Source organism: Schistocerca nitens, chromosome 7, assembly GCF_023898315.1.
Source record: "Schistocerca nitens isolate TAMUIC-IGC-003100 chromosome 7, iqSchNite1.1, whole genome shotgun sequence".
Classification (NCBI taxonomy): domain Eukaryota; kingdom Metazoa; phylum Arthropoda; class Insecta; order Orthoptera; family Acrididae; genus Schistocerca; species Schistocerca nitens.
Window position 1 is genome coordinate 318746668 of NC_064620.1, and position 27126 is coordinate 318773793.

Below are 27126 nucleotides of genomic sequence, written 5' to 3' on the forward strand. Positions count from 1 at the left end.
GCGCAGATCTTTGCAGCATGAGACATTATTGTATCGAAATAGCGACAAATGAGGCAAGGTAGCTGAGAGCCTCAAGTGAGATGTTGGTTCGTTGGTTGTTTTGGGGAAGGAGACCAGACAGCGAGGTCATCCGATTAGGGAAGGACGGGGAAGGAAGTCGGCCGTGCCCTTTGAAAGGAACCATCCCGGCATTTGCCTGGAGTGATTTAGGGAAATCACGGAAAACCTAAATCAGGATGGCCGGACGCGGGATTGAACCGTCGTCCTCCTGAATGCGAGTCCAGTGTCTTAACCACTTCGCCACCTCGCTCGGTCAAGTGAGATGTTCTTTTCTGATTTTATCTCTGATATAAGTTTTTAGAGATAGTAAGTTAGATTAAGGATATGACGTACATATCTAAAGAGCGCAGTCAGACCGGATACGGATATTATCTTGGAACAAAAATATGTAAAGAGACTTTTTTGGGAAACGGCTCGGGAAATGCAAAAGTGTTTGTAAGATATAACGTTACTTCTTGTCTTTGTTTTTCGTATTATTATATGGTGCTTTTAGCACTGTTACTTAAAATAGCTTTATCTTTTATGAGCAGAGAACCTCTCTTTCTTTGGTTTGTGGCGACAAATATTGTGAACAAATTTACGTCGTCGAGTGGTGTAGTCTGAGAACAAAAGTCTCAATACGGATTAATAATGTACAGAAGACATACATTTTAATGGTCACCTCAGGTTTATTATTTGTTTCCTCGCGGGTATGCCGCTAGATATTAACAAAACTTACTTTTAAATAGTAATACATTTGCCACCCTATTTCGAAAGCTTGAATATAATGATGGATTATAATTTTCGTACTTCAAATTACTGTTAATATTGGACGAGTAGGCTAATGTATCTTACCTGTCTGAATGGCGTTCTACAACTATCGATCCTTATTCATTCGGAAAGAGGGGGAAAAAAGGAATCCAAAGACGAAATATTATTATTATTACTACTGTTACTGTCAGTAGCCTACGTAATCTTAGTTTGGCTTCAGGTCTTGATAATAGCTTTATTTATTTCAAAATTACTGATTCGGTTTTTAACCACGTCGGACGTGGAAAGCAATGATATATATAAGGGCGGTGTGCGGAGGCATAAAAGAAACTTACGCCCTTTTGAACAATGGCGCATGTACAAGTTGTTTGATACAGGTATCAAGACCTTTTCCAATATGACTATTAGGCGTTGTCGTTATCAATTTGAGTCATTGCGGAATGAAATGCGTGGCTGTCTGTAGAATTCTTACCGATAGAGGTGGTTAGCACGTTGGACTCGTATTCGGTAGGACGACGGTTCAAGTCGGCCATCGAGATTTACGTTTTCCATTATTTCCTGAAGGAGCTTGTGATCGCTCGGTCTGTAATGACCTCGTCGTCGACGTAACGTTAAAGCGTAATGTTCCTTTCTTCCCTTTTCTTTTTATGTAAAATTGTTTGGGGACTTCCGTAAGACATAAAAATAACAAGATCCATCAGCGGTGATCTGCTCCGAAATCTCCATTCGAACTCGAATGCGGGTAGCTCGTAATGTCCGAATCGAGTGGTTGGGCGCCGGCGGTGAAGTGCTGAGTTCATCTCAATGTATATCTATCAATAGCTGATTAGTGATAAGAACGTAAATTGAAACTCTGCCAAATTGAAAGGCGGTGTCCATGCCTGGAAACGTCTGTTTGGTCCTCGTGAAGGGTCACATATTGCTATAATGGTCAACCATTGCTACAATCTCAACAGAATCCGACGAACTGCAGTCGATGCCATCACAGCGGCACATTCCCTCTTAATCCTAGCACCGCTAAGCTCCGATCTGTCACATGGATGTCTGGGGGGTGGGGGTTGGGGGGCATTGCCCCCACATACTTTTCACTTTTTAACATTTTTTGGTTTATTTTTTAATGAACTAGGAATTTCTTTACTAGATTGCAACACGCTTTCCATAGTTATAAATAAAGTAATGAATATGAGAAATATTATTATATTTTTCTTATGAAACTAACACTTTCATATACATCAGACTTATATTAAGATATCATGAAAGTCAGAAAGTACAATTGAGTTCTTCCTTCCTACTCAGTTTCACTTTCAATTTCACAACCTTTGTATATGATTGTTTTTGATGAATGAGTGGAACACACATACTTGGAACACCTGCAACAAACTATAAGACACTTTGGTCATATAGTCTCTTACTCTTCAAACAGATGTGACATCTTCCTCTTGAATAAAATTCAACAGATTGAAAGGTTGCAGTAATGCTGGACAGCGTTTTCCCTAGAACGCTTTCCATTGCAGAGATGACAGGCTTTTGTAAACCCAATATATTCTTTGCTCTCTCTTCCACAGCTGGCCTAACGAGCTGTTGATCTAATTCTAGCAGAAACAGCCTTCTTATATTATGCTTCTTCTTATTCCAGTTTGGGTTGTTTATTGTGAAAATTGTTCCAGCATTGAGACAGGAAAGGTGAAAAAGAGAGATAATGGCCACCTTCTTGTCCCTCGTTTTACTAAATGATGTCGGTCATTTGATCAATGCCGTCTATGCGCCCTTTGGTTTCATTATAGTAGAGATTGATGTTTGTCTTTTTTTCTCTGTCGACTCATCCACCTTGTTATCATTGTGTTGTGTGGAAAGAAGTAGGAGATTCTTAGTAGGCTTCAGTTTGGAGACGTATGAAACCAAGGTAACTGGTGTGTTGCCTGTTTTCGGATCTGTGAATAAGAACTTAGAGGAATATAGCTCTCGACCCTACGTGTTTTTTAGCTGTTCTGGTGCCGGTATGTGTTTTCTGTTACTCTTCAATGTTCCCACCAAAGTTAACTTGTCATCATTGTAAAGCTCCTTGGCTAGGTCTATGGATGTACAATAACGATCTGTTGTTATATTTCTTCCACTTCCTGCCAGCGGTTTCACTAGGCGTCTAACAACAGCCTTTCCAATCCGTTCCTCGGCAGGTCGTTCATCCATCCCTGCATAGACCTCCGTTTTTAGAACATACCGGGTGCGTGCATCTGATAACATCCTGATCAATATGCCATGCTTCCCAGGCTTGTCTTTCATAAAGACCTTAAAGGGGCATATCGTCCTCGAAATAGGGAGAGCATTTCATCGATCTTTAGACCTGCACTTGGTATGTAGTATTTCACAAACATTTCGTCAATTTTGTCGGAAACTTCACGAAGGGGGAAAAACTTATCCTGCTTTCATCTTTCGGTTCTTGTTCCTTTATCATCAAATTCAATAAGGGCAGAAGTTCTCCACATCGAATACGAGTCATTGTAGCTACGTAGATATTCTTTCCCAGTACTTTCCCCCATTAAGTCCTCAAGAGGCAGTCTAGTGTCATTATTTGTGCCCATGAGTATAAGAATACCAATGGGGGCGTACATTTCCTCTGTGTTTGTAAATTTTAAGTTCTTATTATAAGCTTCTTGGTTTGTATAGTCCACGGTAATCATCATTATTTTGGGAGTTATAAACTTTCTGAAAGATTCTGACACACTAGAGGTCAGGCGTTCATGAGTCAAACCGTTACGAAAATTAACTATATTTTGTACTGACCTGCGTACTTGCTTTGGAGGCGCAGTAATATATCCCCTACTGCTTTTTGCTGTAACAATGATGCTGGAAGCAGCTGGCTGCTGTTCATCAAGGGAGGAATTCCGTGAACTTGACTCATTTTCAGTTACTGTGTCACTGTCGTATATCACAACTGTATCATCGTCTTCTGGATCACTTTCATCACCTCCACTTGCTTCATTTATTATAGCTGACACCTCTTCATCTGTGAGAAACCTCTCATACTGACGAGACATTTTATTAGCACTGCGAGTAATGTACAACTGCTCGAACAACAAAGATTTATTTCAAAACAACAATGGCAACACAATACAGCGGTACCTAGAGTCAGAAACTGCATTTCTTTCTGCCATATTGAGAAATATTTTAATGGGGAAAGTTGTCTGACCGATATGTCTAATAAGGGGGCGGGGGGCAAACACTGTCCCAGCTTAAATTAAAAATAATAGGCAGATTTAAACAATTCACAAAAGTTATAAAACTATGACAGCACATACTCTGGATATTTTTCTACAGCTACCTAAATTCTTGCTTTTTCGCTCTAACAAATAGATATATTACACAAATAAATCAAATACTGCGGCCAATTTTTGCCCCCCCCCCCCTCCTCCTTAGTGGTGCTAGGGTTAATAGAAAGAAATGGTTTCTTCAGCCCATTAGCTTCTTCGACTAGGAACATAGATTCAACCTGCTGTTGGAACTAGGCCGAGGATAATCTAGGCTAGAGGACGCTAACCAATATCTAAATCTGTAATCTGCAAGTCACACTGCAGTGTGTAGCGGAGAGCACTTAAAAGCACTACTATCCTTTCCCCCGTTTCTGATCGATACGCGGAGTGATTGTCGATGGGGAGAGTGATTGTCGATAATTATCCGTATTATCTATAATGTCAGAGGTTCCCGTTGTGATCATTTCGCGAGACGTATGTGGGAGGAAGTATTATTTAGTAACCTTGGGAGGAAGCAATATGTTGCCCGACTCTTTTTGGAACGTACGCTCTCGAAATTTCGACAGTTAACTTCTCCTTGATGCGCAAAGACTCTCCTGCAGCGTATACCACTGGAGTTGATGTTGAACATCTCTGCAACATTATCGCGGTTAACAAACGATCTCGTAAACGAAAGATACCACACTTGCTTGGACCTTCTTTATCTCTTCTGTTAACACAACCTGATAAGCAGTACTTAACAATAGATCAAGCGCGTGTATTATACCTTTCTTGAATAAAGTAGTCACATTACCCTAAGATTTTTCCATTGTATTTCAGTATGACATCTAATTTGCCCTCAGCTATATGTTTGTGGTCTAATTTATGGTGGGCGCTCGATTTGGGCTTGCTCCAGTAGATATTTCACATCTATTATTGTTTGTCATCATTTGTGCACTCGTACCATAATGGGTATCTACGCTTTTTTGTGCAGTATGATACATTTATTTTCTATATATCTCGTCAGAACGCATTAAATTAAGCACAAAAGAATTTCAAATAAGGGGAGGTATACGCCAGCACAACAGGAGGGGCATAATAAAAATGAATATTCCCGGCACAGACTGGTAAAAGCAGCCCAATCCATCAGAGTCAGCTCACTGAAAATCCGTAAGAAATTACCATCCTCAGCATGGTCCGTGCCATGTAAGCTTTTTTAAAAAATATTGTATAACTGATTGGCTGAAAATACATTTTATAATATAAAAGAATTTTTTTATGTGCAGGTGGTGAACATATGTTAAAATTTGACAGACATGTGACGAATGTCAATAATTTTGTATATAATTAAGCACACCGATAATATGTATTAGAGATGAAGCCTGTACTGATGTGTAAAAGGTCGGTGGCGAAAAAAAGATGAGTATTATGATCAGTCTGCAGCACTAGTGTCGATATTTTGTTAATATTTCAAAGTGGTGCCAAGACTGGCAGCTTGCTTTAACTGTCCACAAATGTGAAATTGTGCACTCCACAAAACACAAAAAAGTAATAACCTACAACTACAATATTAATGTGTTGCATTTGGAATCACTCAACTCATACAAAAATACGTACTTAGACAAACTCACTCATACGCAAAGCAGGCGCCAAGATTGGGAGGATAAATTCCAACTATCTTGCAAAAGACTGCTTACAAAGATTCAATAGATAGCTTTAAGTGGGATAACTAGGTGTACAGTGTGTTAAAAAGTTTGCCATATTTTGACTGAAGGTAGTATGGACCGCAATAATGGGGAAGAAAAAAAAATAAACAGACCAGTGAACGTGGGCTCAAAAAATTAATTTCTTAAGAGATATGGCTACTTGTTTATCTTTACTACTATGAAGCACGTTTCTATTAAACACGTGCGTTTTAGAGCCCACGTTTACGGGACATTTTTCCTTGTTCGGGTCCGTACTACTAGCTAAAATATGGAATACTTTTTTTAACATCATGTAATAACCGTCTATGTATTTCCTCTGCAGCGGTCACCAAAACAAAGTTAGACCAATTGCAGAATTAAGTATAGAGAAGAAAGCAGATAGACAGCAAGATTACACTGAGGAGCTCTAAGAGAGGGAGAAGCTATCTTTTAATGTGATTAAAGGTTGAACAGTTATTGATTTGGATAGGCATAGTGTGTCCATTGTTATCAGAATTTTGGAAGACTAGTGATCAGCTTAGGCAGAAAGGAGAGAGAATTTTTCTCTCAAAGTTCTAAAAAGAATGGGTAATAGCCAAATTTGGGGTGCAGGGGGATACTGTGTGGTACCTGCTCAATACAAGAAGCAGCAGTGTGGCTGAGGCATCCAGCAGCCTCCTGTGTATTTTCGCCTCGCAATGCCGACAGCACGGTTCGGGCAGTGGCTCCTGTCGCAACGGGCTCTCCCGGCAGTGACTCCGGGTCCGGGTGGTCTCGGCTACCTGTGGCTGTGTGTGTTGTGGCATGGCTCCCACACTCTGCATTGCCCAGCCAGTGGCAGACAGGTAATGAAATGGTAGTGATACACAGCCCCACATTGATGGCCGGCGAGCTGCTTCCCAGGATGAGTGCTGTCCCCGACGTAGTTGACGGATCGAGAGCCTGTGGTTTCAGGTCAGACCACCCTGATGTAGAGTCGAAATGTTGCCCGTGAACAGCATTCCAGATGGCACCTAAGCATCACAGCCCCATGGTGGTAGAGCTGTGGTACTAACACAAATGACTTTAATATAAAATGGGTAGGTACTTATATGCTTCTGAGGTGCACTTGCTTGGGTTTGGCCTTGCCTTGTGGCACATATACTAAACATTTTGGCAAATGATGGTGTGGAAAGACCCTCTTGTGCTTAGGTACTGCTGTATCAACTGTTTCCATACACTGCCAAGCTGGCTCGCCTTACAACATTGCAAAGGCTGTTCTGTATTTTATAAGAGATAACACACGTGCTTGGTGCTACTGCAAACCACTTCCTACTGTGTGGTACACGGCAGTGAAAAGATTATTTATATTAGCATGTAAGATCTGGAGGCATGAAAATGGATTTCAAAAGAACATCATCCACAAATTCTGAAGGTAACAAGGCAGATACAGGGCAGAACTATGGAGAATCAGCTTGATACCCCATGTGTCCTAGTTGATAACCAGAAGAATACACCAGAATAGAAAGTTGATGACTTGTAAATGATGATTAGCTTGACTTCAGAAAAGGTGAAGTTACAAGAGAGAGTGTTCTGGCATTATACATGCTTGATAATGGAAGCAAGGCTCAAGAATAATAAAGACACTTTCATAATATTTGTTGACCTAGAGAAAGGTTTTGACAGTATGAAGTGGTGCAAGATGAAATCCTCTATGTACAAGTGTCGACAGGGAACAATGAGAGAATTGCCCAGAATAAAACGGGTGGCCGCCAGGGATGCATTCTTTCTTCTCTTTTGTTTTATGTGCTTATTGAAGAAGCAAGGAAGGAAATCATAGCTTGAGAAGTAGACTTAAAATTCAGGTAGCAATGATTTAATAAGATTAGATGATGATATTACCATGCTCTGTAAAACTGAGGAACTAACACAGGACTTGTTGAATGGAATGAATAGTCTGCTGATCACACTAGATGGATTGAGAGTGAAACAATGAAATACTGCATTATAAAAGATCTGCAGAAATGATACAAGTGACAAACTTAACCCATTTGTGCACACAATTACATTAATGGCACTTGGCAGATCTAGACTTTCTCTCTCTCTCTCTCTCTCTCTCTCTCTCTCTTTTGATGCCAGTGGAATTCTGTAATTTTGTTATGCTTATTTAAACATCTTTAATACCTGTATTAGTAGTTGTGAGAAGGTGTCCGCTATTTGGAACAGTTGGCAATTGAATGCAAATCTTTGTACAGCCTGAGTCTCATCACATAATGGATTTAAAATAAGTATAATAATTACAATATTTTGTGACTCAGGTTTGAAAACTGTATCTAGTTGCTTAAGGCACCAACAATCACATGCCATTTATTTAGATTAATGCAACATGATTTTTATCATAAGGACACATGCTACTGTTATATAAAAGTAATGCTGTACACAAATAAAAACACTTTAATAATTTTTACGCATTATTCTATTATGACTATTGCTAGTGTAATTTTGTATTTGGGGGTACTGGGACTGTGAGAGAAACTCATATCCCTAAAAACTCTCCCTTTCAAAGAAGAAGAAGATAGCAAAAGACTGAAGAAGTACTGTCCAATCTGCCTTATGAAATGAAAATGGTTTGTTCCTGTGTAAATGGTATGATAGCTTCAGTGTTTCTGCAGAATCAAATTCAACTGATGAGAACTAGATAACTGATGTTAAGAGGTACCACAGTGCACAAATAAACACGTTGTAGTTCCCCGAACCTTCATCCTGACGGAATATGACAAGCATATGGGTGGAACTGATCGAATGGATCAGAAAGTGAATCAGTACAAAATAAATATCTATAGCTGGAAATGTACAGGGCTATTTTCAGTTAGTTACTGACTGTCAGTGTATACATGCCCGGATACTCTGCAACACAAATGGAAATACAGTATCTCATGTAAATTTTCAAAGAGAAATCCTGCAGGTATCGGCTACTTGAGGAGGTACACAGCACCACAAAAAGTGCCTCAATGATCCCATATTCCAGTACTGCTGCAGATGGAAAGAAGCACCTGTTTGTGAAAATACAGGATCTTAAAAGATGATGATGTCTTGGAATAAGCTGTAAGATGGTGGTGGCAAGAAATGTATTGTGGGACTGTGTGTTGAATGTTTTCTGCTTATAATACCAAGTCATTTGTTATTTATGATTTGCAGTTTGTACTTGCACTTAATTTGTTTATTTTAGAACAAAAATGTATTATCTTCTAATATAAATGAATGGTTTGCTGTCCATAATGCTTAGCATTATATACATGGTGCAGTATATTGTATTGAAACAAGAGAGGTAAATGTGGCTTTTTCACTTTAAGTGCCCTTTTTCTGTTGTAACAAACCAAAAAAAAGTAAGAGAAATAAAAAAATGAAAAATAATTTGGGCGCAATTGGATTAACATCAAAATTAAGGAGCAATATAGTAAACAAAGTGATGGAATTCTGCTTCCTTGATAGCAAAATAACACATTGTGAACAATGCAAGGAGCACGTAAGAAGTAGGATAACTCGTACAAAGAACCAAAACACAGGCCTTAATTTGAGAGGAAAATTCTGGAGACTGTACGTCTGGTCATAGTGCTCAGAGCCATTTGAACTGTACGTCTGGAGCACAGTGTTGTGTGTGAGTGAATCCTGAGCTGTAAGAAAACTGAAGAACTAGAGAATCACTGTGTTAGGGATTTGACATTACAGAATTGTATTGAAAATCAGGTGATCTGCTTAGAAGTGAGGAGATTCACTGCAGAATCGATGAGAAATGGAATTCGTAGAAAACACTATTGGAGATAACTTTCTTTGCACAGGCGATATTTACCATGGTGGCATGGAGCAAAAAGAAGTTACTGGAATGTAGTATGCTGTACAGAGTCTCACCTGGCTCTCAAAATTGCTGCCTGTGATCAAAAACCACTTATTTAATAAATTATACTGTTCAAATAAAAACTGTGATACTACATATTATTTTTTTGCAGTGCTCCTCTGTTTCCAGCGGTATTACATGGGGACCATGGTTTCGATGAGCTGCAGTCCTCCACAACTACTAAAATAGCTTAGGAAAAAGTGTGTGTGTGTGTGTGTGTGTGTGTGTGTGTGTGTGTGTGTATTTTTCATATCAGCATATTCATCTGCACTGGGAAATGAAATTCCAGATCCACTACATAGTTATGAAAGATAGTGTTTGATGAACTAAGAGGTATCATTGGAAGACAGCCTGGAGTTCCATTTGAAGATTCAGGAATACAATTTGAGAAATAAAGTTTATCCAAAGAATTGCCAGCTTTTTTCTGAGGAAGGCTCATTTTGAAACATGTAAACTTAATATGAAAATTGGACTGTAGTTGTAGATGGCAGCGTTTTAGAAAGTTGCAGCTTATTTAGGTAAAATGAATTCAGTGTGGCATATTATGCATAGAATTTCCTGCGATAAGGTCAAACAATGAACTGCTGAATCACTTAGATGAAAATAAAATGTAGGGGTTCTTGAATCTAATCATAAATGAAAGAGCATGCAGAAGTGCACAACTCTCTTGCATATCTTTGTCTTCTCTGGTAATAGGATACCCAATCCAAAAATACGCATTACTGTAGGTTAGGAAATACACGTACATAAAAACATTTGCCTCTTAACTAGAAGAGATGGCAGGCATTAGTGAATAGACCATTTAATAATGTTCAGGTCAAAAGAGTAATGAAGCGATAGAAATAAACACTCATTTCATGCCTACTCAAAATATGCTTACATTAAATGTGCAGTAAGTTACAATACACAGAGCATATCTGGTGCAAGTAGAAGAAGAATATATTTTAAGAGAAGAAAGAGCATAACTTTATGGGTTGATTGCTATTTGTATTACAGCAACATCTACATCGTAGATCATTCAAGTGCTTAAAGGCCAGTAACATCTATATACAACATCAGTAAGATGCAAGGGCAGCCTATGGTTGATTGTATGGAGTAGGGTGTCTAGACCTGGGATATGGAGTGTTTTTAAGATTTTGGAAGAATAATAGCAACTTGTAAGTAGCCACTAAAAAGTTTCAACTCTGATCCTGTTAAAATCTTGACAGACATCACGATCATTTTCTTGAAAGGAAAACACCTGACTACACTAAATTTTTATTTTCCGTGAGAGCTAAGGGTAACAAACTCCCATCCCCCTCCCCCTCCCTTGAAAGTGGGTCTGGGTACAGACATAAATGATGTTTAGTGCACTGTGTGAGTGAACTCCTGCAGGATATAGAAGCAGTGATGAGTCTTCAAAATATTCTCACTTGAACTTCCACAGGTTATTTTTTGATTTAGTTTCTGGGGAAGCTTATCATAAATAAATTTCCTATAATGCAGGGTTCCTTTTTTATTTGGGCTGGTGTTTACTGGCTTTATATGAACGGATTCCTGTTTGGCTCATATTAGGGAAGTGAATATTTTAATTTTATTGGTAGAGAGTGGGATTTTCCATTGCATAGGTTTTCACAAAAACAGTTATCTCATACACATAGACACATGGAAATGGGAGGATTTCCAGTTTTTGAAAGAGTGGTCTACAGGTCTTGTCCTATTTTTCACCTTCCATTAATTTTTGTAATCCTTTTTTGTAACCGGAAGAGCGTTTGACTGAGAGAAGAGTTACCGCAGAAAATAATTCCGTATTTCAATATTGTGAGTAGAAAAAGTCTACAGTTTCCAAATAATCTTTGTTGCAGTATCCTTATAATATTCTCAATAAGTAACAAACAGTGTTTACTTTCTTATAGATTTTTTTAAGTACGTGTCCCTCATTTAAGATTATTTTGGAGCCATAACTCTGAAAGTCTGCATCAGATAACTGAATCTGAATAGTTCACTTATATTTTTCACTTTATAGAAATTCAGTGTCACTGCCTTACTTGCAGTTATTACTGACATATTGTGATAGAACCAGTCGTCAGTACTGTTCAGCGTCTCTGTTGTACACTTATGAAACATTTTCATTTCTTTTCCAATAATGAACACACTATCATCAACAGCAAACTGCATAATTTCTCACAGAATTTTTGCATGTAATTCACATATACAAAATCCAGTCACTTCAATGTGACCATTGCCTATGTTAGGTATCAGTATGCAATAACCAGTCACAGATAGCAAGTGGCTGCAGTTGCAGTAGAGTGTATATAAAGCACGTAGAGGAGACGCTGAAAACTGTGCAGTCATTGTTATAAGGGAACTATCTGATGTCCAGAAGGACTTGATCATTGGCTTTTTCGCAAGGGTGGAAGTGTTTTTAAATGGCTACATCTGTTAACTGCTGATGTGCTGCTGTTTTATGATATATGACAAAATGGCACCATCCAAAAATGAGCCTGAGGCAACTGTGGTTCACCACAGGCTATAAATGACAGGGATGAACAACAGCTGTGGAGATGTGTGTGGGCGAATAGACATGCAACTCTTGAGCAGCTGACCTCCCAGTGGAACCAAGGGGCTACCAAAATTGTCTCCCCAAAATCTGTTCAGCAAATATTAGTGTGTATGGTCTTCAGTGCAGATGTCTGGTTCATGCACCTTTGCTGGACTGCTGCTCATCAGTGATGAAGGCTGGAATTTGCACATCAGTACCACAACTAGATGTCCACTGAGTGGTGTTGTGTGACCTTTTGAGTGGTGATGGGTGACCTTTACAGATGAATCACATTTTATGCTCCATTGAACAGATGATCGTTAGCATGAAATGTCTGAAAGCAAACACCCAGCAATGATCATCGGAAGAATCCAGGCCAGAGGAAGGAGCATTATGGTCTGGGGAATGCTTTTATGGCAATCCCTGAGTGATCTTGTCTTTCTGGATGGCACAGTGGATGAACATTAGTATTCATCTACCCTTGGAGATCATGTACACCCCTACTTTCAGTTTGTTTTTCCATGGCACAATGGCATCCACCAGCAGGAAAGTACAACATGTCACACAGCTTACAGCATACATGGATGGTTTGAAGAGCATCAGGATTAGTTTACCATACTCCTCTGACCACCAAAATCCCTGAATTGAAACCCAGTTAAGAATCTGGGAGACCACCTTGATTGGGCTGTTGGCAGAGGAGTCATTCCTCAAATGAGAAACCTGTCACAGCTGGCCATGACACTGGAGTTGGCGTAGCTCCACATTCCTGTTGGTACCTTCGAAAACCTTATTGACTCTTTCTGCACGTCTCCCAGCAGTTCACACCACAAAAGATGGTTATTTAGACTTTTGACAGGTCATGACATTAGAGTGCTGGACAGTGTAATAGGAATAGATGATGTCCAAGTACTGAGTCTTGTGGCATTCCTTATTTAACGTATTCATAATCTGAAGAATGGTGAGTTAATGTGTTAAAACTTTTATGTTGTATTTCAACCACTTACTTTTATCCACTTGGGTATGATTTTATCTAGCCATTCGATGTTCCCCTAATCCCCACACTGTCAAGTAGTTTAGTGTGATCTATGATATCAAACTATTTAGAGAAATGGCATTATTCATGATGAAGATGCATCAAACATTTGTAGATTTAACTTCCCGAAAAGCTAAAAAATTCAACAGAGCTTAAAAAAACCAATTTATTATTTCAAATTTAGTATATTCTTTGCACTTATAGGATAAATTATGTGAATGTAAAGAAAGAAAAAAAAGTGGTGCTTATAAAAAAATCATGTTGTTTTACTTTAAAAATTATTGCATACTAGAAAGAAGGAAGTTTACAAAAGCAGGGAAGTACATAAAATACACCTTCAGTAGCATTTATTTTAAGGACAAATGCAATCACAATGCAGAGAGAAAAGGGGGTTAACCAAAATTATAATTGCAAACTGTCTTTAAATAACATTTTTACAGTCATTTACTGTGCTTTACTAATGAAGTAAAGTGTATTGAGATGTAAATGTATTAACTTTAGTTCAAAGACCTGTCTAATTAGTCAATACATACCTTACAGTTTCATTAGGTACCTACAGAATTGACTTGGCACATGGTCAAGTGACAGTTAATCAAGAGATGTATTCCCAAGATATGTCACATTTTTTATATCCATATTTCTTCACCTCCAAAATACACAAATTTTATGAAACAGAAAAAAAGAAATAAATGAAAGCCAACTGAAAATTTATTAAACATTTGATATTGCATTAGATGTTTACAAACACTCAGAAAACATTAGTTGATTTATTGCACTAGTTGAACTGCAATGCAGACCTTATTCCACAATCTTCTTAATGACAGTGCAAATTTTAGCAGTACATTGGATAGAAAACTGTTTCCACATTACCCTAGGTTAACTTTGTTATTATCTCAGGTTGGCTATTAATGTTTTGTTATTTTTCTTATTGCAGGAGCTCCTCGCTGATGCCAAGAAGTCACCTCATGATGTGAAAGTGAGTGCTTTGTTACAAATTCAACTATAAATTCAATTATGTATGTCTTTTTAGATTATTCATCTGCAGACAGCAGTGAAGAGCATTGGTTGGAGGGGATGGGCTTATGACAGGCCTAGATGATTACCTATCAAATATATTTTCAAACCCAACATTTATTCTGTATTCATCAATGAAAAAGGAGCAGATAAATATTGACAAAAATTTGTTGACTCTGTGATTACTTAATTTTGGTTTTCCAAGAATCTGTAGTCTCTCTTGACCTTTTGTTGAGTTTTAAGTCAGTAAGCAATCAATATTTGTCTTTTTTCTCTCTGTGGTATTTAAGGACTAAACCTTGGCGAGATGGACACAAGAATGAAAATGAGGGAATATATTATGGAACTGATAGATTATGACTCATCTTATGGAGGAGACGTTGAGTCACAGACAAGCACAAGAGAAAGACTGCTATAGATTTTAGCTTTCAGCCAAAAGGCCTTCTTCTAAAGCAGAAAACACACACACACGACTACTGTGTATGGCCACTGAGGACAGATGGCATACAGCAGCTGTGCTTGATGGGAGAACTAATATTTGAGTGGTGGGGGTAAGAAGGAGACTGTGGATGTGGAGGGTGAGGGATAGCAGCGTAGGGGTGTGGATGAGTGTAATGCTACTTGTGTGTGTATGCAGGGTTGTGGTGGGGACAGGTTGGGCTGCCAGGTGTGGTCAGGAGGTTAGGGAGGATTGGCGATTTGGGGGGGGGGGGGATGAAAGGAAAAGGAGAGAAGTAGAGGAGGGGAAGAAGAGCAGCAGGTGTATTGTTGGACTAGGAGGCTGTTCAGTGGTGGATTGGGAGCAGCAGGGAAGGGGTTAGGTAGATGAAGGACCTGGATTAGTGAAGGTTGAAGCCAGGGGGTTACAGGAACATAGTTTATATTGTAGAGAGGGTTCCCACCTGCACAACTCAGAGACAATGGTTTTGGTACAATGGATCCAGATGGTGCATGCAATGAAGCAGTCATTGAAGTGAAATACATTGTGTTGGGCAGCATGTTCAGAAACTGGGTGTTCCAGCTGTCTTGTGGTCACAGTTTTTTTTGTGGCCATTCATACAAACAGACCACTTGTAGGATGTAATGTTCAATTAGAAAGCAGCAGGAGGGAACTCTCTCCATGCAACGTATCCTGCATTCCCATAAGCCCTCTGGCCGCAGCACTCACTACTCCTTGTCTTTAACTACCTATTGTCTTCCCTGCTACCACTCCAGAACTATAAAGCCTTCTGTACCACCAACACATCCACTGTTCTTATTTCCCTCCTCTATCTCTCTCCTTTCCCTCTCCCCCTTCTTCAAACCTCCGAACTGCACCTATCAGTCCTATCCTGTCCCCACAAAGTTCCTGCCCTCTCCCACAAGCAACATTACACCTTCCCCCCCCCCCCCATTTCTATCCCTCTCCCTCCCTACCACAGACTCTTCCTTACTCACACAACCCAAATATTGCTTCTCCCATTAGTCGCAGTTGTTATGTACAGTTTGGCCTCAATGGCCAGAGGCAGTGGTTATATGTGTGTGAGTTGTGCATGTGTGAATATATGCATGTTTTCTAATTTAGAAGAATGCCTTTTGTCTGAAAGTTATTCCATTCTGGATTCTCCATTGCTTTTTCTGGATTGTCCATCGCTTAATGAGAGCACATAAATATTTCTGTTTGCTGTCCATTGATTTTAGTAATTAATTTTTTTATATATGTTTAACTTTATTATGCTAATATTTTATTCTTCTGCATGTATTATCATACTAGTTGAGTACTCGGCATTGCTCAGGTACGTATTTATTCCAGTCTCATATTAGTTCACCTCTTCCTCCCCCCCCCTCTCCTTCTAATTTCATCTACTCCTCCCCTTATATTTGCCCATGTCCTCATCCCCCTCTTTGTCCATCATCTCCTCTTTCCTTTCTCTGTCCAACTCCTCCTCTTTCCATCTTCTGTCCATCTCCTCCTCTCCCCTACCCTATCTCTGTCCATTTGCCCCTCCCCCGTCTCTGCCTGTCTCCTCTTCCCCCTAGCCTTATCCATCTCTTCCTCCCACCATCTCTTGCTATGTTATCACTCTCACTCAAATATGGAGTTGGTGGTTCTCTTACCTCCTCCCCCTCCAGTATTATGTATTTCCAGATTGTAACAAATGTGTGTCAGATTTGGTTGACTTTGTTCAGGGGTTTAGGCTGAACTTTTTTACCCATACCTTTGACCACATATGCACTTGTTAAATATATTTCACATGTATTTAACATATTTCACACATATTTCACCTGCATCATTACCAAATTTTGCCCTGCAGTTTTATTTTCGCACAGCTCAATGTTTATGACATTGTCTCTCTGGAGCTGTGGGCTGTACAATAATATAATTTTCCAGATACATGCAGTTGTGTTTGTAGCTACTATCTGCAGACTACAGTTAGCAGTAAGTAAGTAATAAATTAAAACATCATGGATGGTGTAGCACATTCTCGTGAACTACCCTACTAAAAGTAGTGTGTGTTTTACAATGATACAATTGCGAATACTGTCTGCAAAATGTATTGTGAATACAGTTAGTGGTAAAGAAGCAATGTATTAATAGGTCATGTTTCAAGTTGCAGTTTTGCTGCATGAACAGTGAAAATGTAGTAAACAGTAAATGTTTTCTTTTCATCATTTTGTGAGGACCGTCAATGAGCAAAAGGTTTATAAAGGTTTAAAATGTTAAGTCTCTAAGTGGTTTCATTATCAAATACTGGATGACTAAAGTATGGGTATTTGTAAGTTGTGGGCTGCACTGCCTTTTCACCTTCCCCCCAACCCCACCCCTTTGATAGGTAGGTTGCTCTTACCTCCACAGCAGTGATTTCCAGACAGTAAATGATATATATGTACGAAGTTTGATTGAAGCCAGTCCAGCAGTTTAGAAAAAAATGTGGACCGTAATACATATATCATACATACATACATACAAACAAACATGCACTGCAGATATTGCGGAAATGGAAAGTACTATTAAACTCCAGTTTTCAAAGAATGGATTTACAGTCAGGCAATCACCGGAGTGTAATAATACTTAGAAAGTGTATTTTTGTGTAAAAATACACTTTCTTAAATTGGAACCAAGCCTGTTGATATTAACAAACTAAAAGTAGGGTAAATTAGAGTGTCAGTAGTGTTTGTTGCAGGATACTAGTGCGAGTTGCTGACGAGATATCGTATTTTGGAAAGATTACACATCAACACTTGTTTGTGCCATTCAATCTGCTTGTATGTTCCTTGAGTGCATTACAACTTGATAGTAAGTTAGTGAGTGATAGTCCAAGCAGTAAGGTCATGAGTGAACAGTGGGATGTACCAATGCAGAAAAAGCCAATGTGCTCATGGTGCATGGAGAGTGTAGGAATAATTCAGTTCTTGTACAGTGTCTGAGGCAATATATCCCCACAGATGTCAACCATCCTGGCAATTACTCATCAACCGCTTCAACAAGGTGTGTGAAAGTGGTAGTGTAATGCGTAGACAGTGTAACAGGAGGAAACAAGTGATGAAAGAAGAGGGGGAAATTAATTTTGTTGCTGCTGTTGCAGAGTATACATGCATGCACAATCACACGTGGAAGTGGCATTACTCAGGCAAGTGTCCTACACTTTCTCCATCAACACAGATGCTGTCCCTGTCACATCTCTCTCCATCAAAAGCACCACAGAAACGGTTATGAGCATTGTGTTAATTTCTTTAGATGGGCATTAGGACAGGATACTCTAGATGTGTCGTTATATTGGTTAGTGATGAAGCCACGTGTACCAGTCGTAGAAGACGTACCTCTGCAGACAAGAAGGAACCTTTGGTACTATCATTATGTTTGTTCATGGTGCATGAAGTACTACAACATATCTTCACAAATTGTTTCCAAATCACTGGATTGGATGCAGAAGACTGTACCTTGGCTGGCCTGTTCCCCAGATTTGACACCTGTAGACTTTTTCTGTAGGGGAAGTTGAAATTCACTGTCTACAAGAACATACCAACTACATCCAATGATGTACAATGATGTATCACTGCAGCCAATTAGCACATCTCCATTGAAATGCTAGCATGTGTGCAGCAATCGTTCCACACCAGACTGGAAGCTCGTATTGTTGCTGCTGGTGGTCATTTTGAACACAACTTGTGATGGTCAATTGTCTTGTTTTTACTGGCCAAGACCCACATAACTAGTGTATATACTTCTGTTGTTGTTTAGTGTGTGCTGCCACAGGTATTGTACAAATGTTGGTGTGAGAACTTTTCAAAATATGATAGCTTGTAAATGACTCACACTAGAGTCCTGCCACAAATACCACTGACATTTTAATTTACCCTGCTTCTAATTTGTCAATGTTAATAGGCATTGTTCCATTTAAAAATATGTGTATGCACAAAAAAAACACTATATCGAAACACCTAAAACTTTATAGGTGCGGCATTAAAATTATTTTGGGTACCCCCCCCCCCCCTTCCCCCACGAAGATAATATAGTGATATGGAAATATGGAGTAAGTCAAATTTCAGCCCCCCCCCCCCCTCTCTCTCTCTCTCTCTCTCTCTCTCTCTCTCTCTCTCTCTCTCTCTCTCTGTGTGTGTGTGTGTGTGTGTGTGTGTGTGTGTGTGTGTGTGTGTGTGTGTGTTTTGTAAGAATTTAAGTAATAGTGAAATATGCTGCCAGCAAACATCTTTCTGTTGCAGAAGTTTGTGGAAGATCTGCTGGAAAGGGCCAAGACGCTTTGAAACCAGCAGTAAACTGAGGCCAGACAAGCCCATCTTGCAGGAGATTGAAACACCAAGGAATATTGGCTGCCAGGCACACATAACAGCCTTTCACACGTTCGTGCTCCCTGTATTCCACTTTCCTCCTGCAAGCATTTGTATGTGTGAGTGTGTGACGTGTGCATGTGTGTATGTGCACTTCTGTGCTTCACTTTTATTTATGCCAGTTAAAAGAATTGTTTTGTAAAATATCAGTTGATTTTACTAGTAGGCCAGCTCACATGTATTAAATGATACTTGTGGATAGATTATTGCTTGAAGACTGCAGTGATTTAGTAAACTGGTGCTCGTAATTAAATATAGCTGCAATAATGTTTCCGATTTGGCGATGTGCATCTTTTCTCATATTTGAACTGAATGTTTCCATTGTTTGCATCTGGTTTACTATGCTTGTTTTTTCCTGTGCAATAAATACACAACAAGAGACTTCAGAGTCAGTCATTTTAACAGGAGTCGTGAAATTTTTATTCATCTCAAATTTTGATTACTTATATAGTCAGAGCTGAGCAAAAATTTTGTATCATATTTCACTATTCACAGCAACACTTAAAAAAAATTCACAGGTACTTAAATTATTCTTGTTGTCATTGATGATGTTTAGTATACTCTGTGAGAAACTCTAAATTTCTAGAATATAAAAATATTTTATGTTTGTGCCTTGAGTTTTAGACTTATAAGTGGATAAATTGATTTTTATGGTTAGTGTGTGCAGGACTAATATTAAATAAGGAGTTAATTAGTTGAGCATTGAAAGAAAAAATGAAATTTTTGTTTACTATCCTTACATTTGATATAAAAATTTACGTTCATTATTCTGTTTGCATCAATGTATGAAGTTTGGTAAATAAGACATTCTGAGTAAGTGCAGTCATTAAATCAGTGCCACCTCTTTTCTCATATCTATTCATGTAACTGAATGTTGCATTGCTGATAACTCTTCAAATGTGTTTCAGGCTAAGTTTATTGCACTGCTAGTGCCCTTGTGTTATTTTGAAGTTTAGGTTTTGCATTACAACCTTTATTTTAAATCTGAAGATGTACATCTACTGCGGAAGACAAAATTGTCACAACAAAAAGAAATCTTAAGTTTTCTGGCTCACAGAAAGACTGTTTTCTTGTGTGTTTTATGAACATTGTACGATGCAAAGAAGCCCTCAGATTTTTAGTTTTTTTAATTGATTTTTCATGTGCTACATTTTAATTGACTTGTTAGCACTGCTCCTGTCATGGTAAAAATACTAACATTAAAAAAATGTGTAATAGATTTAGAGTTACTGAGTTATTAGCACATTTAGAAACCGAACACAAGTCATGTAACTAAAGTAAAGGTTTTATAGTAGTGGTATCGAGACCTCATTTGACACAGAGTGGTAAATATACCTGTATGTAACAACTTTTTTGCAGTAAGTATTTGGTGTCAGTAGAATGAGATTCTCATTGTAGAAAACTTATAGCTAGTCTCACAAACCACCCATTCTTACTTAATTTTGTACCATTGTTGTGTTATCAATTATCTCATGTAATTCAATTTTATGCTAAAAAGCTGTACCATGGTTACTGTTTATACAATGTTTTTTATGAAACATGTACAGTTTTGGAAAAAAAAAGAAAACCAACTTTTGATAAACAAGCTTGTAAGAAGTGATTGAATTTTACTATTCTATTACAAGTGCATACAAACACTTTGAAGCAGGCTTATATTAATTAGCCAAAAGTATCAACATCAAATGTATGAAGAAGTGTTGTATTAATGACCAAAACAACTCTGCATCAAAATTAAACTGATCTCATATGTAGTCCAAAATGAATATTCAAACAGGTGTAAGTTTTTTGTCACAAATATGTATTTTCTGAAGAAGACACTGTTCCTTAATGAAGCATACTTTTATTTCCCTTTATTCTTTAAAGCATTGTATTTTGAGCAATGTAATGGCTACTTATAATATGAAACATATTTGACTTCACTGGACAGAAATCAGTATAGTATCAGAATACTGTAATGTGTTATTAACGATTCCAGTAAACTGATCATATATGACTTAATCTTGTTGTACCTTTTGAATCAGTACTGAAAATTCGCAATCATTTAAACTGATCCAAGGTATGTAGGCAGTTAATGTGCAACTGTAACATGAGTAACATCTTGATTTCACTCTGATGTAATCTTCATATGATGGATTGATTGCTGTTTTTGTAAATAAAGTGATCTCAAAGTACATTACACACTTCAGTAGATCATTGAGTATCCACTGTGAAACACATCTTGAAGTTTTTTCATTAGCTGTCAATTTAATGCGGCTTTAGTCATATATTTACGATATTTATCATGTTAATGTTATTTTGTGTCCCACAATTATGTGATGGGAACAATTTGGCTTTAAAATACACAAGATATGGTTAATGTGATAATATTGCTATACAATTTACATAACTCCTTTATCTCAGTTCATTGTACCTACAATCACAATCACAACTTCAATTCATTACAGTGTACAATCTGATGTGAAATGCACATTGGAAAAAAAATAGTTATAAAGCAACTAGGAAACTTACAAGCCAGTGATAGGTCTTGAATTCCTAAGCCCACTGACAAAAAAGTTCTTTGCGACATCATTTTTCTGGTTATAAGTTATAGTTTTCTATTGGAAAAAGGTAGAATTTCACCTTGTCTTCCACATAAATAAATACTGCCAGTATATTATAATACATTGCTCACAGATGGAAGGCATTATTTTAATACTAGTACTATCAGGCATTGTTTAAGAGTAGCTCTGGCCTTGACTTGAACATTAATAAGGTGAAAGTCAACAGTTACATTAGTAAAAGCTCTTACAGCAAATTTCAAAAATCTATATTAAAATTATGTTTATAAATAACTATGTATCCTTCAGCGGTTTCAAAACTCATTTTATATTGTTATAATAGTTTATAAAAACAAACTAAATAAAAATATCAGCAGTTTGTAGATAAATTATTTGAAGATTTCAACTAAAGCTGCATTCTAATAATCTGAATACAGACTTTCATTAAAAGAGTAAGTTACTGTTGCTGGTTCAGCCAAAGTCAGATTTCCTCTTTATAAATCATGATAAAATGGCCTAATTAAAAAAAAGAAAAAATAATTGATTGCACTTACAGCAATCTGCATCATTGGAAAGATGAGAGCATTGAAACACTTTCATTCAACACAGAGTCATTTTACATTTTTGTTTGTATCAATTTCACAACATCTCAATCATATATATGTGATGGTACAATGCAAATTTCTATTCGTGAGACATATTTAGTTATGGAAAAGAAGTGATGAGCTCTCTAAATACAAATTCATGATGTTTACCATCTCTAACTGAAATTTCATAAAGGAGTCTTGAGACTAAAGAAAATTTTAAAATGAAAACAGTATGTGGATCGGCCCATTGTCATAGGAAATGTGCTATTCTGTGAATTTTGAGTACTTCTTCATGTAATTTTAAGTTGTAGTTGCTGTTCATTGTTCTTGGGACAGATTGCTGCTCTCTTATAAGATAAATTCTGTTTACACATGCTGAATCTGTGTTTTTAATATCTTATGGGACCATGTAATCAAGAGCATACATAAACAACTTCAAAGCAGGTATTATGTGAAACTTCTTGGTTCATGCAAGAGTCATCCCATTTTTTCCTTATTCGTTGCCTTATTTGTCTATATATGTGCACCTGAAGTGCTTGCTACACTCAGGCTGTTGAACAGGCAAAGGATATTATTGTAGTAAACTCTGATCCATTAATACCATTTTACTTAATGCTGAGAGCATTTTCAAAGAAAGTAAATATGATACTGTCCATATGCTACTGTTCCATCCACAGATCACAGACTGCATGTTGTTCAGCCTATGTAGGTTCATTAAAAAGTGAAGTACTACAGATAATGAATGCCACCAAATTTAGCTATTGTAGATGTCTTTAAGTTGCTGTCGGACTGTGGTTTAATGTTAGTAAGTTTTTATAAATGTTTACCATGTAATGTAATAAGATTCAGGTGTTTAAAAGTTGAGAAATATTCTGATAAACATTACATCAGAAGTAATGTGTTATACTCATAGATGTAACTTCATTTGAAGTAGCAACTGTTGTATAATTTCAAATACTGTAATTAGATTTCAAGAAAATATTTGTCTATGGAATAAAGAAACTAATAGAACTCAGTATTGGAACCAATGTCAATGTGTCATTTCATGTTTGATGTTCAGTAATGCATGTCTGACTGAAGTGTTTTAGATGCTTGTTACTGAAAATAATTTTCTGCTCACTTTCATGTGTCATATAGTCACATGTAGTAAACAGTGTAAACCTAGTTTTTTGTAAGTGACAATCATAAGAAAACATTTGTGTAAGTTACTGTATGTTTATGTACAAGAGGAAGGAATCCTACATGATTTTAAGAACACACCATATTTTAGGTACACATCATACTAACAGATTAGAAGCTTGAAATATTTGTGCAACTGTTCTCCAACAGGAACTGTGTTCACTATACAACAGTAAAAATGAGGTATTGTCATTATAAAGCTGGGTGTATGACGGTCACTTATGTCTGACTAGTTCTCGCGTATTTGTGCTCTCACATTTTACTTCCAATGAGAATTTATTGTGATAATAAATTTTAGTGCACCATATTTATTTTACTGCCAAATTCAGATCATCACTCAGCAGCAGATGAGTAACAGACAAGTGTATTAATTGTTCCATGATAACTGGCTAGAGCAAATTACAATTCTGTGAAACACTTTGTTTGGCAGCATTTATGTGCCACGTGTGAATGAGTGTGGTTTTTTTAAATGTAGTATTAGAATTTTATTTTGGATTTCAATACCATATGTTTTGTCATATTGTAACGTTTTATTACTGTAGACCATTAAACTGATTTTTTGAAATTGTTGTTCTGCGAAGAATCAGTCATTTACCTAATTTTATCACAGAAAAGAATTCATTCATGTTACATATACGTTCATTTATATGGAGTGTTAAAAAAAGTGTTTAATATTTTGAAATGTGATATTAATTATCAAAATAAAAAAAGAATTCCATAAAGATGGGTTGGGAAACACACAATTTCCGAGATCTGTACAATTGTCCATAGTGGCTGGAGACCTTTGATTGTCAATATGTCTGCCTGCATGACAGACAAGGTAAAATTCAAGGAAACAAGTACTGTAGAGGCAGTCATTGCCTCAGTGATCCACTAACACTGCTGACTGCTGCCGTACATGTCTCTCTGTATTGACGTACTCTAGTGTGCACGTCAGTATGAGCGTTGGGTACTATACGTAAGTTGTGTTGTATGTGTTATGGGTACTGTAGTTTCAGTCTTGTTAGTGCATGTTACTGTGCAGTAAATTACATGCAATGTTGGGTATTTATCTTAGTGTCATCTACTTCCAAAAATTGCTAAATTGTTATATTTACCATTAGTTCGATGTTTGTACTGTCCTTTACACAAATGGTTCTGTACATTTTCATGTTTCTTCCACATGTTAACAATGGAAGCATACTACTCCACATGTGATATGGAAGATATGATTTTCTGCTGTTGTTAAGCAAGTAGTCTTCAAGCCCGTGCCATCTAAACAAGAAAAAAAATAACAATAAAAAATAAAAAAAATATCCCCTTCACAAAGTACCATCTGATACACTGTTCATTAGACTTTTCAGTGTGTTAAGAGCACAGGTTTTCCAGCACCCCAAAAGATGAACAGTGCACAATCTTGGTCAGCCCGTCAAATTGAGGAGCATGCACCACATTTGCTGGATGAAAGACCTGTAAGCAGCAATTGGCGGCAGCAGCAGAAGGTGTGAGTCATTCTGTTGTCTGGGCAATACTATGTAAATAATTGCTATACCCATACCATATTCAGCACATCCTGGTACTAGGGCCAGACAACCCCCATAGCAGATTGCAGTTCTGTCGGTGCCTCTTGCAGAAGTGTGCTACAGATGCACTGCTTTTGTCAAAGATTTTATTTACCAGTGTAGTGAGGTTCACAAGAGATGGCTTTGTGAACTTTCATAATCAGCTGATGAAAATTCTTATGCAGTTGCATTGCAGAAAGAGGGCGTCAGCATCATTTCTCCATCAATGTTTAGGCAGGAGCCATACATCCTATTACAAAGAATAAGTAGGGCTCTACAGATGTGGTTTATGCGTGATGGCATACAAACACATTTCCTCCACAATGTTCGTGAACAGCTAACACTGATATTTTAGGACTGCTGGATTGATCGGGGAGGCCTTCCCATTCCCCAGACTTCAATCCCCTAGAACTTTGGATGTGGAAACACTTCAGGTCATTAGTGTACACCACCCCAGTCAATGATGTGCAGACACTACAGAATTGTGTCTTCAATGCATCCCACTACTTACAACAGCTGCAACAACTAGGTATATTTCAAGGAGTGTGTGGTTCCTTATGCTGAAGGGCAGAGAGACATGCTACCATGGACGGAATCACTTGGAGCACCTCCTACAACAAGTGTCTTGAATAGATCACAGGTGAAACTTTCCTGTGATAAGTGTATGGGTTGCAGGAAGTACGCATTTCTGGACGCATGTTTATTGATTTCTTTTTTTTCTTTTTCTTTCTTTCTTTCCTTTTTTTTTTTTTTTTTTTTTTTAGATACTACCACGTATCGAAATAATTGTCAATTTTTTTAACACCCTGTATATGGTGAGAATAAGTTACCAGCAGCTGAAAACAGAAATATGCCATTGTCAGCACTGTTATTTAATTTTTGGTGTTGTGACAAAGATTAGAACAAAACAGTTTGAGAAGTTCTTGGTTCAGACAGGTAAGATGAAATTATAAGGCTTGCACATTGTTGCATATTAATTTCCTGTATTTGTCTGTTAATGTGCTTTTATCTGTCTTTACCTTGTGTTTGTGAAATGATTTTTTGACTAAGAGAATGAAGGGTAAAACAAGTGTTCAATTCACCAGACATTTTGATCTGCCATGGATCACATCAGAACATAACATGTTAATTTAAAATTAAAAGCACAATACGGAGGACACATTAAAAATGATATGTGCCACATTAGTAATAACGTTTCCCACAGCAAATATTAGTTCAATGCCATACACTATTTCAGAATAATCTCTTAATTTGAATCAGTTCTCCTTTCAAATACTTATTTTGCTGTTTTGTTCATGACAGAAATAGAATTTATTAAAATTTATAGCTTCAGAACTTAACAATTCTGTCACCTTAGGAGGCACTAAAAAGTGTAGGTCGAACGCACGTGAGGTGTAATGTGTGCTTGTATTGTTACATTGTTTTTATAAAAAATGTTTTTCTAGTACCTGATGCATAGCAGTTAAATTTGTGAACTTTCCAGATGCATCATGTCTCTGTTGTTCTTGCAGCAGCAATGGTTCAAACTTAGTGCCTCAAACACTTACAGCACTGTCAGGCAATAGAACTCTTTCCCACATTAGTGGAATGTGTGCTTACAAAAGTTTTACATGTAATAAGTTTTGAACATGGCTGCATAGTCAGCGACTGTTTACAAAGTAAAATTAAAGCAATAACAGCCCTCGGTCACAAAAGAAGAAGAAGAAGAAGAAGAAGAAGAAGAAGTAGTAGTAGTCTGTTGACCTAGGTTTGAGCACTGCTATGAGTGCCTTCATCAGAAGTAAAACACTCAAACTGGCCTGTAACATAATTATGAAATTATAGGAAAAAAATTATATAGTGTAGGTATTAACTAGTAATGCAAAAAAGAAACAGTACATACATATCATGAATAAAACTAAATATAAAGCAATAAAGCTTTAGTCACAAAATTATTAAAATAATACATAGAAGGCAAGCCACTTTGGGCTACTCACATGAGTCAAGCATCAGACTGAGGTGCCCACTTTAGCAATTGCAGGCAGTCGAACATTACACCAAGAGTGTCATCTAGTAGCTGCAAATACAAACAGGCTACTTAACTTTCAAAATAAAGACAGATATTTTATTGATGAAAGGAGAATTACAAAAATGCAGTAAATGAAGCAGGCAAAAAGGAATACAAACGTCTCAAAAATGAGATTGACAGGGGTAAGATAGATACTGCCTACAGGAAAATTAAAGAGACCGTTGGAGAAAAGAGAACCACTTGTATGAATTTCAAGAGCTCACATGGAAACCCAGTTCTA

At 37.5% G+C, this 27126-nt stretch overlaps 1 protein-coding gene across 3 annotated transcripts in view; it reads left to right on the plus strand.

The window, feature by feature from the left end:
- The window catches only part of LOC126194678 (protein phosphatase 1 regulatory subunit 14C), a 940541-nt gene extending 916679 nt beyond the window's left edge, over positions 1-23862 (plus strand). For all 3 annotated transcript variants that reach the window (XM_049932878.1, XM_049932879.1, XM_049932880.1), the window contains 2 exons: positions 14085-14126; positions 18869-23862. In XM_049932878.1, coding sequence (XP_049788835.1) covers positions 14085-14126; positions 18869-18910 — 84 coding nt within the window. In that variant the 3' untranslated portion in view covers positions 18911-23862. The remainder of the gene's footprint in view (positions 1-14084; positions 14127-18868) is intronic.
- The last annotated feature ends 3264 nt before the right edge of the window (positions 23863-27126 follow it).